The 11,289-nt window shown below is 40.6% G+C and overlaps 1 protein-coding gene across 2 annotated transcripts in view; it reads left to right on the top strand.

The window, feature by feature from the left end:
- The first annotated feature begins 392 nt into the window (after positions 1 to 392).
- LOC140740537 (adhesion G-protein coupled receptor G1-like) overlaps positions 393 to 11,289 on the top strand; it is an 86,837-nt gene continuing 75,940 nt past the window's right edge. Inside the window, exons 1-2 of one of the 2 annotated variants that reach the window (XM_073069784.1) lie at positions 393 to 495; positions 6,044 to 6,141. In XM_073069784.1, coding sequence (XP_072925885.1) covers positions 6,060 to 6,141 — 82 coding nt within the window. In that variant the 5' untranslated portion in view covers positions 393 to 495; positions 6,044 to 6,059. The remainder of the gene's footprint in view (positions 496 to 6,043; positions 6,142 to 11,289) is intronic. The other variant, XM_073069785.1, reaches the window with a different exon arrangement.

Here is an 11,289-nt window from a genome sequence, read left to right as displayed (position 1 = left end):
TGGCTGAATTGGCCTGTTCAAATGGCACCCACCCCAGAGGTGAGTGGTAGCATATGGGGAAAATTGGTGGGAATGTAAGGAAAACAGTTTACAACGATAAGTTTGTAGGGGAGTGGGATTGATCACTGAGCCAGCATGAACTCAAGGGACAGAATAGTTTTCCACCAATGCCGTGAGGAAATTTGACACTTCCAATACCACCTCAACATTTTGAGATCAAATTCATTTGCGTTGATTTTTTTCGGGAGATTTTCAACATTTTGTTGATAGGCAAATGAATTTACCCCAACACATCATCAGTAGGTTAATAATCTTACACAGTAGTGAGGTTTTATCTTGAAAGCCTTGCCTTTGAATCAGCAGGTCACCTCCAGAAATGAATATTTTCAGTTAATCCAGAAAAGCAGAACTGTAGGTTTCCTCTTTTTTTTTCTGAAGTAAAGAGAACTGGTGTCAGAGATACTCCTGCATAGCTGAAAGCATTGTCTCTCCAGGGTGAGTGCCAGTACATCATTATTTTTCATTATTTGTTAAGAATTTTAGTGTTTGACCTCAGAATAATCCCATTAGTAATTTACATAGTAACTAGACCTGGTTAGGTAATGAGCCTGGCCAGGTGATTGTCCTTTCAGTGGGTAAACAGTCAGAGAACAGTAACCACAACTCCATATCTTTCAGGATAGCTATAGATAAGAATAGGATTGGTCCTTGTGGGAGAGTTTTGAATAGGAGTAGGGCAAATCATGAGGGCATGAGGGAGGAACAAAAAAGCGTTAATTGTGGAGACTTTTTCTCTGGCAAGTCCACATCAGACATGTGGAGGGTGTTTAAAGATCAGTTGCACAGAGTAAAGAAAAGGTGTGTTTCTATTAGCAGGAAGGGCAGCGATGGAAATATAAGAGAACCTTGGATATTCAGAAAGGTGATGAATTTAGTCAAGAAGAAAAAGAAAAAGTATGCAAAGCTTTGGAAGTTAGGATCAAACAAAGCACATGAGGAGTATGAAGAAGCCACTAAAGAAGGGAACTAGGAAAGCCAGGAGGGGTCGTGAGAAGTTTTTGGGAAGTATGACTAAGGTGAATCCCAGGGCATTTCAGACATTCATCATGAGCAATAGGATAACTAGGGAGAGGGAGGGACCATTCAAGGATAAAGGAGAAAACATTTGCTCACATGCAGAGAATGTGAGTGAGGTACTTAATGAGTACTTTGCTTCAGTATTTATCAAGGAAAAGGGTATGCAAGACCAGGAGATCAGTACTGAGTGTATAAATAGCTCAAGGACAAGGAAGTGTTGGGTCTTCTAATGGGTGTTAGGGTGGATATCCCCAGGAATGGGACATCCACCCCAGAAACCCCTGATGGAATTTACCCCAGGGTATTAAAGGAGGTAAGAGACAGGATTGTTGGGTCTTTGTCCAGCATCTTCATGTTCTCTCTAGCCACTGGTGTATCAGTGAGTGACTAATGTTGACCAAGGGAAAATCCTGGGAACTTGCTGGAGAAAATTCATAGGGATAGGGTATATGAGCATTTGAAAACCCATTGCCTAATTAAGGAGAGTCAGCATGATATTGTGCGGGGCAGGTCAAGCCTTACCAACTTGATTGAGCTTTTTGGCAAGATGACGAGAGAGATTGATGAGGGTAGGGCAGTGGATGTGGTCTACATGGATTTTAGTAAGGCATTTGACAAAGTCCCTCCTGGGAGGCTAATCCAGAAGATTAAGATACATAGGGTCCATGGTGAATTGGCTGTTTGGATTCAGAACTGGCTTGCAGAGAAAGGGCAGAGGGTAGTAGTTGAAGGGAATTATTTATGCTGAAGGTCTGTAATTAATGGTGTTCCGCAGAGATCTGTGCTAGGACCTCTGCTGTTTGTGATGTATATAAATGATGTGGATGAAAATGTAGATGAGTGGGTTAGTAAGTTTGTGAATGATACCAAAACTGATGGAGTTGTGGATAGTGTAGAAGACCGGCAAAGAATACAGCACATAGAGATAAATTACAGATATGGGCAGAGAAATGACAGATAGATTTTAACCCAGATAAATGTGAGGTGTTGCACCTTGGTAAGGAAAATGCAAAGAGACAGTACATAGTTAAGGGCAAGAATCTTAACAGTGTTTCTGAGAAGGGAGATCTTGGGATCGAAGTTCATAGCTCCTTGAAAGGTCGATGTCAGTCCTGACGAAGGGTCTCGGCCTGAAACATCGACTGTACTTTCTTCCTATAGATGCTGCCTGGCCTGCTGCATTCCACCAGCATTTTGTGTGCGTTATTATAGAATGCTTGCTTTTATTAGTCGAGGCACTGAGTTTAAAAGTCAAGAGATTATGTTGTAACTTTATAAAACTTTACAGAACTCTGGTTAGGCCACATCTGGATTGCATACAGTTCTGATTGCCCCACTATAGGAACTAAGTTGAAGCTTTGGAAAGGGTGCAGAAGAGGATGCTGCCTGGTTTAGAGGGCATGTACTATCAGGAGAGGCTGGATAAACCTGGGTTGTTTTCTCTGGAGCGCCAAAGGCTGAGGGGAGATCTAATAGAGGTTTACGAGGTTATAAGAAACATAAATAGAGTGGACCAAGAGTATGCTTCAGGGCTGAAATGTGTAATACCAGAAGGCATGCTTTGAAGGTGAGAGGGAGTAAGTTTTTCACTCAGAGAATCGTGAATGTCTGGAATGCATTGCCTGGTATGGTGGTAGAGGCAAAATACTTTGGAGGCTTTTAAGAGGCGTATAGATAGGCACATGGATGTAAAGAAGATGCAGGGATATGGATAGGGTGTAGGTAGTAGGGATTAGTGGTTGTGTGTTTTTGATTTGCTCTTTAGCTGGTTCAGCACAACCACAGTTGTGGGCTGAATGGCCTGTTCCTGTGATGTTCTGTTCATATGTTCTATATTCCATGTTCTAAATATGCACAACAACAGTAAACTGATACAGGTGGTACAGGAGCTTCAGGGCAAAAAAAGAAAATATATGAAATTTGATTTAGAGATTTAAATTTGTTGTCAGAAAGCTGAAAAGTTTTATCAGTTATTGACAGAAATAAACAGGTTTCTGCCTGAACTGCCTGACTATTATTGTGGTTTGGATCATTTCAACACTTTGCATTTGAGTCCACTTGCAATCTGCCATGTAGAAATTCTTCTTAGTTCCTTCCTGGTTTTGTGAAGAGACTGCCAGTTATCTCATCTGTGGCTGTATAAGAACAATGGTTCACTCATCTTCAAATCATTGGTGAATTATTGGATGATGTTAAGTGGTCAGCATGTGCTTAATGTGTTGTTTTACAAATGGAATTGTGTGGAAGTTACTCAATATTCAAAATAAATACCTTAAAACCATCAATTAATATTTTCAATTTGTTATTGTATGCTTTTGTGAAGGCTGAAATGAACCGGACCTTGGTTCTGGAAGGGCTGCAGAGATTCTCCAGTTCTGTGGAAGAACAGAATCGGCTTTGTTTTTTGAGAGTGAAAGTTAAGTTGGGCAGCTATCTGCTCCATTCTGTTGTCACCAGCCCATCTCTCTCACTGGCATTAATCAGAATATGAGCCAGATAATTTGCAACCTTTGGTTCTGTGATGAACTCCAGAATCATCATTAATTCGGAGTGATTCTAACCCTGTAATGTTCCCTGATGTGAGAGCATAAATAAAGCATAAAGCACTCCAAACATAAATAAGAAATCTTTATAATGCGTATCCGTTACAAAGTAAGAAAGAGAATGAATTTCATGTCTTAATTATGTGCAAAAGGATTTAGTAATTGCTAATTGATCTACTGTGTAACATGTACTGGGATTTTTTTTATTTTTTGAAATGCAGTGCAGTTTCAGGCCTTCAAGCCACACTCGCCCAGCAATCCCCCAATTTAATCCTAGCCTAATCATGGGACAATTTACAATGACCAATTAATCTACCAATCGGGACGTATTTGGAGGAAACCGGAGGGCCCAAAGAAACCCCATGGGGAGAACATACGAATTCCTTACAGGCAGCAGTGGGAATTGAACCCAGGTTGCCTATACTGTAAAGTGTTATGCTAATGACAATGCTACCATGCCGCCCTATATGAGAGTTACGTTTAAAGCATTTTTATGCATGCCACCCAGACAGATCATCGCATACATTTCTAATAAATTATATGTTCAAGAGTATTCTAACAGCAGAATAGAAGCTGTTTTTGAGCCTGCTGGTACATGTTCTCAAGCTTTTGTATCTTCTTTCTGATGAGTGGTGGGGGTGGGAGAGAAGAGAGAATGACAGGGAGAGGTCGATACTGAATATGCATTCAAGCTCAGCAATGTTTATCAGTGACTCTTATTTTGAGTGTCCTGTTGGAGCAATTCAAAATTCAACATTGGAGTTGGTCTGCTAACAGGCAATTCGTTTCAGAGCTCAACCTAACTAAAACAGCAAAAGAATGACCCAGCATGTTTTCTAGCCCATTCTACCCGACTTGCACGGTCATGGAACTATATACTGTCACAGAGTTTATCATACACGAGCAATATTCGTTAAACGCAGTGTTATCAAGAGCCTTATATAAGCTGCTGTTTAGCAGTTACTATCCGCAAGATCACAAAAATACATTTTACTACAAAACAAGATCACATTGTCTTTACTTGTACAATTGTGCCATTGCTAAAAGTGCCTATCTTTATTAACCTGCCTGTTTGTCCATCTTACAGTCATAAATCTGTCATTATATTATCCCCCTGACTGTCTCTCTTACAAGACCATGTGCATTTTCCTTAATTGATTATGCTCAGGATTTAGGTGATGGAACTTTTTGTCCCATCACTTCACATAGCTCATAAAACATAGAATATGCCCTTCATTTAACCTAATCCAAGATCAATCTAACTCCCTCTAACATTTTTCTTTCATCCGTATGCCTATCTAAGATTGATTATGCTCACGATTTAGGTGATGGGACATGTCACCGTTACCTTCTATCACTTCACATGGGTCAATGCACTTCTGCTGAAACTTTTCCACCACATTGGGGTTTCCTGAATTCAATGATTCTGAAATTCAATAAACCAGCCTCCAGCACTGTATATGACTTGAAAATCTTCAAAATGTTTGTCCTACAACTAGTATACTGCAACACCACTGGACTTCACATACAGTCTGAAATGGACCCACTGTCACAATGTACAACTGATTGGGACTCAAGAAAATGTGGGAGAGTCAGAAGCACTGGTTTTAATTCATTTCCAATGTCAGCCCTTCAAATGGAAAACATAATGGAGCACTGGGGGCTTGCTTTCACAATGGAAACGAGCAATAAGTAAGAACATCCCGAATGCCTCTCAAAGTCAGACCAATATCCTTTAGTTTGCTTTAGACAGATCAACACATTGTCCAGAGCCATTCTCTGTTTATGGTTCCTACAATTCCCTTCTATTCCATCCTCTTCAACATAGTCTTTACTTCATCTTCCCTGGTTTCACTCAGTTGTAATATTTGCTTTTCTCTCATCTTCTCCACTGTAATGAAATATCATCAATCTGAAATATTAACTCTGAAATTCTGTCCACAAGTAATGTCAGACCTACTGATTATTTACAATATTTATTTTTTTATTATTTCAATGTATTTAAAAGAGTAGATTGGCAAGCAAAAGACTGTATTGGGAACATTTTAAATTTCCAGAAACAGTTTATTTATGTGCTTCTTCCTCCACTGAAAATTGTCCAGTCCCAGTGACTTCATGAATACAACGCATTCTGGTTTCAATTTAAACCAAGGAATGTTCATCAGTAGCAGAAGGTTAATTTTGCACCCTGCATCTGATTTTGGACAAAGCTGCATGTAGATTTTTTTTAAATCAGTTTGTCATCTACATTATAAACATCTTCCTATATTGGAAATAATATTATTTATTAATAATATATTATTAATAATTATAATTATATATAATTATAATTCAACACAGACTAGAAGGGCCGAGATGGCCTGTTTCCATGCTGAAATTGTTATATGGTTATTATAATTCATTGTATGTTTTCATTTATTTAGCCAGATCATACATACAATGGAAACTGTATGCGGGTGTACAAGTATATGGAAAAGAGGAAGCATTATTTTGTTAATATTCATTATTGGAATGATATCAGGTAAGACACATTATTTCTTGTTTGTGTTACATGTTTGAAAGCTTTCATGTTCTTACAATTGTTAGAACTAGGTGAATGACTTGTGCATCTTACGTTCAACTTTCCTCAGTCTTAATCAAGAAATGTGCCTTCTTAACATGCCTAACATGTCTTAACACTTCAGAAATATCCCACAGATACAGACTATTAAGGTTATGAAATGCACTGTATAAAGGAGAGATTGCACAGGCAATGTTTCTTTTCATCACTAGAGCATAGGAGTCTCAGTAGTGACTTTGTAGTTTACTTTAGTATGATGGACATGGTTAGATGATCAGATTTTTTTCTGAGGACAATAATGTAGCAACCGGGAGAGATAGAGTTCAGTGGATGATGACGTGGCAGCGCCATGGGGAAAGGGGTGTGAATGATAGGGGAACTCAGAATACTACCCCACCAGCCTCCAGGTCCAACATATAATTCTCCATAACTTCCGCCACGCCCAACGGGATCCCACTACCAAGCACATCTTCCCATTCCCCTCTCTTTCTGCTTTTCACAGGGATCGCTCCCTACGTGACTCCCTTGTCCACTCGTCCCCCCCCCCATCCCTTCCCACCGATCTCCCTCCTGGCACTTATCCTTGTAAGCGGAACAAGTGCTACACCTGCCCTTACATTTCCTCCCTCACCACCATTCAAGGCCCCAGACAGTCCTTCCAGATGAGGCGACAATTCACCTGTGAGTCGGCTGGTGTGGTATACTGCGTCCGGTGCTCCCGGTGCAGCCTTTTATATATTGGCGAGACCCGACGCAGACTGGGAGACCGTTTCACTGAACATCTACGCTTGGTCCGCCAGAGAAAGCAGGATCTCTCAGAGGCCACACATTTTAATTCCACGTCCCATTCCCATTCTGATATGTCTATCCATGGCCTCCTCTACTGTCAAGATGAAGCCACACTCAGGTTGGAGGAACAACACTTATATTCCATCTGGGTAGCCTCCAACCTGATGGCATGAACATTGGTTTCTCTAACTTCTGTTAATGCTCCTCCTCTCATTCTTACCCCATCCCTGATTTATATATTTTCCCTCCCCTCCTTTTTTGCTCTCTCTGCCTATTCTCCATCTCTCTTTGGTGCATCCCTCCCCCTTTCTTTCTCCCTAGGCCTCCCATCCCATGATCCTTTCTTTTCTCCAGCTCTGCATCCCTTTTGCCAATCAGCTTTCCAGCTCTTAGCTTCACTCCACCCCCTCCTGTCTTCTCTTATCATTTTGGATTTCCCCTCCCCCTCCTACTTTCAAATCTCTAACTATCTTCTCTTTCAGTTAGTCCTGACGAAGGGTCTCGGCCTGAAACTTCGACAGTGCTTCTTCCTATAGATGCTGCCTGGCCTGCTGTATTCCACCAGCATTTTGTGTGTGCTGCTTGAATTTCCAGCATCTGCAGATTTACTCGTGTTTGCCCTCACATCATCCTCTCACCATCAATACATGCCATTTGGCATTAGTCATTTCAACCTTGGGAAACAGATACTCTTGGTCCACTCTATTTATATCTCTTATATCCTTGTAAACCTCTATCTGATCTCTCCTCAGCCTTCAGCACTCCAGAGAAAACAACCCAAGTTTATCCAGCCTTTCATAACAGCATATGCCCTCTAAACCAGGCATCCTTCTGAACCTTTTCTACACCCTCTCCAAAGCTTTAATATCATTCCTAATATGTGGTGACCAGAACTGTATGTAATACTCCAGATGTGGCCTAACCAGAGTTTTGTAAAGTCTTATAAAGTTACAACATAACCTCTTGACTTTTAAGCTCAGTGTCTTGACTAATAAAAGCAAGCATTCCATAAGCCTTCTTAACCAACTTATTGACCTTTCAAGGAGCTATGAATTTGGATCCCAAGATCTCTCTGCTCAGAAATACTATTAAGGATCTTGCCCTTAACAGTGTACTATCTCCTACCAATGTGCAACACCTCACATTTATTGGGTAAACTGCATCTGCAATTTCTTTGCCCATATCTGCAACTGATGTATATTATGCTGTATTCTTTGGCAGTCTTCTACACTATCCATAACTCCACCAATCTTGGTATCATCCACAAACTTACTGACCCACTCATCTACATTTTCATCCAGATCATTTATGTACATCACAAACAGCAGAGGTTCCAGCACAGATCCTTGTGGAATACCGTTAATTACAGACATCCAGCTCAAATTAGTCCCTTCAACCACCACCCTCTGTCTTCTGTGTACAAGCCAATTCTGAATGCAAACAGCTAATTTGCTGCAGACCCATGCATCTTAATCTTCTGGACTAACCTCCCATGAGGGACTTCATCAAACACCTTAGTAAAATCCTTGTAGACAATATCCACTGCCCTATCTTCATCAATCTCTCTCATAGTCTTGTCAAAAAATTCAATTGTTGACAAGACATGAATTGCCTGCACAAAGCTGTGCTGGCTCTCCCTGATTAGGCAATGGGTTTCCAAATGCTCATATATCCTATCCATAAGAATGTTCTCCAGCAATTTCCCTACAACTGACATGAGAGTCACCAGTCTACAGTTTCCAGTATTTTCCCATTGTTCCCTTCTTAAATAGAGGTACAACATTAGCCATGCTCCAGTCCTCTGGAAGCTTGCCTGTGCCCAGAGTGGACACGAAGATACTGGTCAAGGCCCCAGCAATCTCATTTTTGTCTCCTTCACTAAGGTCCTGGGGACATACCTACTTATTCATTAGGAGGCCCCACACTTCCTCTTCCTTGACCTCCAAATGACCTGACATATTTATACATTCAACACTGATCTCCAGATCCTCCATGTCCTTTTCCTTTGTAAATACTGAAGCAAAGTACTCATTAACCTGATTATATTACCCACATTCTCTGCATCCAAGTGCTCACCCACTGACAGGTCAGTCCCCTGGCCAGGCTCATCACCCAACATCAGATCCAGTACAGCCCTTCCTCTCATTGGACCATCCACATATTGATTTAATAAACCCTTAACATATTCTGCCCCATCTAAACCTCTTACACTAAGAAGATCCCAGTTTATATTAAGGAGTTTGAAAACCCCCATGACAACAACTCTATTATTCTTACACATTTCCTTAATCTGATTATGTTCCTCAATGTCCTGGTAGCTACTGGGGGAGAGGATCTGTAGTACAATCCCATTAGCATGATTGCACCCTTCCTATTCTTGAGTTCTACCCAAATGGACTCCGTTATGACCCTTCCCCGAGTGCAGTTGTGATATTGTCCCTAATTAGTAGCACAACTTCCCCCTGCCCCTTTTACCTTCTTCTCCATCTTTTATAAAACTTATAAAAGCCTGGTACATTAATCACCCATTCCTGTAAATGCCTGCAAGAAAATAAATCTGAAGGTAGTATATCGTGACATGTACATACAGTATGTTGATAATAGTTAACTTTAAACTTTGAATGTTGTACAAGGCTGCTATCTCAGGAGAGCTGACAGCCACAGATAGGTCCAGTGACACCTTGGTGCTGACTTCAAAAAATATCTAAACTACCAACAAGATGATGGAGGTGAATTCCCTTCATAAATAATAGAAATGTCATTATATAAATCTTATTAAATTTTAAAGTCTTAATTAAGTTCCAGATTATTAACTGAATGTTAATCCATGGCTGCCATGTGTATTTTGGATTCAGTTGGGCAGATCAATGGCAGATGGAATTTAATCTAGGAAAGTATAGTGCACTCTGGTAATTCACAATCTGGAAGGAAATAAAAGTCATAGAGCATTACAGCCAAGAAACAGGCCTTTCAGCTCATATAGTCCATGCTGCCTAGTCTCATTGACCTGCATCTCGACCATAGTCGTCCATATTCCTCCCATCCATATACTATCCAAATTACTCTTAAATGTTGAAAGCAAATCCATTCCCACTTCAGATCGTTACTCACTCTCAACACTCTCAGAGTGAAGTAGTTACCCCTCATTTCATCTTTCATCCTTAAACCATAACCTCTAGTTGTATTCTCACCTATCCTCAGTGGAAAAAGCCTGCTTGCATTTACTCTATGCGTGCTGCTCATACTTTTGTGTACTTCTATCAAATCTCCTCTCATTCTCCTGTAAGCTCCAGGGAATAAAGTTCTAATTTACTCAATCGCTTCTTATAACTTAGGTCCACAAGTCCGAGCAACATCCTTGTAAATTTTCTCTAGACTCTTTCAATCTTATTCATATTTTTCCTGTAGGTAGGAGACCAGAACTATACACACTACTTCAAATTAAACCTCACTAAAATCTTAAACAACTTAAATATAACACCCAGCTCCTACATTCAATACTTTGATTTAAGAAGACCAATGTGTCAGAAGTTCCTTACAACTCTATCTACATATGACATTACTTTTAAGAAATTATGGATCTGTACTTCTATATCCCTCTGTTCTCCCACATTCGTCAGTACCCTCTGCTCACTATACAAGTCCCACCTTGGTTTGTTGGGAACACATCACTCAGGTCTGCATTAAATTCCATCTGCTATTTATCAGCCCATTTTCCCCAGCTGGTCCATCTCCTGCTGCAAGCTTTGATAACGTTCCTTTCTGTCCACTGCTGTTATCCACAAATTTGCTGATCCAGTTTACCACATTATCATCCAGATGATTGATATAGATGACAAACAACAACAGGCCCAGCACAGATCCCTACAGCACACGGGTAGTAACAGGCCTCCAAGGAAGCAACCATCTACTAACCGTGTGCTGTGGCTTCTCCCATGAAGCAAAAGTCTAATTCAGTTCACTACTTCATCCAGAATGCCATGCAACCTTCTTTTCTTGAACAACCCGTGGGAGACTTTATCAAAAGCATTGCTAAAGTCCATGTGGATGACACCCACTGCCTTTCCTTCATCAACTTTCCTAATAACTTTTTTTTGACCTGCATCTGAACCATAGCCCTCCATATCCCTACCATCCATGTACGTAACCAAACATCTCTTACATGTTGAAATTGAGCTTGCAGGCACCACTTGTGTTGGCAGCTCATTCCACACTCTCACGACCCTCTGAGTGAAGAAGTTATCCCTCATGTTCCCCTTAAACTTCTCAGCTTTCACCGTTAACCTTTAACCCATGATCTCTAAATGTGTCCCACTCAAC

Source organism: Hemitrygon akajei, chromosome 17 (assembly GCF_048418815.1).
Source record: "Hemitrygon akajei chromosome 17, sHemAka1.3, whole genome shotgun sequence".
Taxonomy (NCBI): domain Eukaryota; kingdom Metazoa; phylum Chordata; class Chondrichthyes; order Myliobatiformes; family Dasyatidae; genus Hemitrygon; species Hemitrygon akajei.
This window is presented reverse-complemented; position numbering and strand designations above follow the sequence as displayed.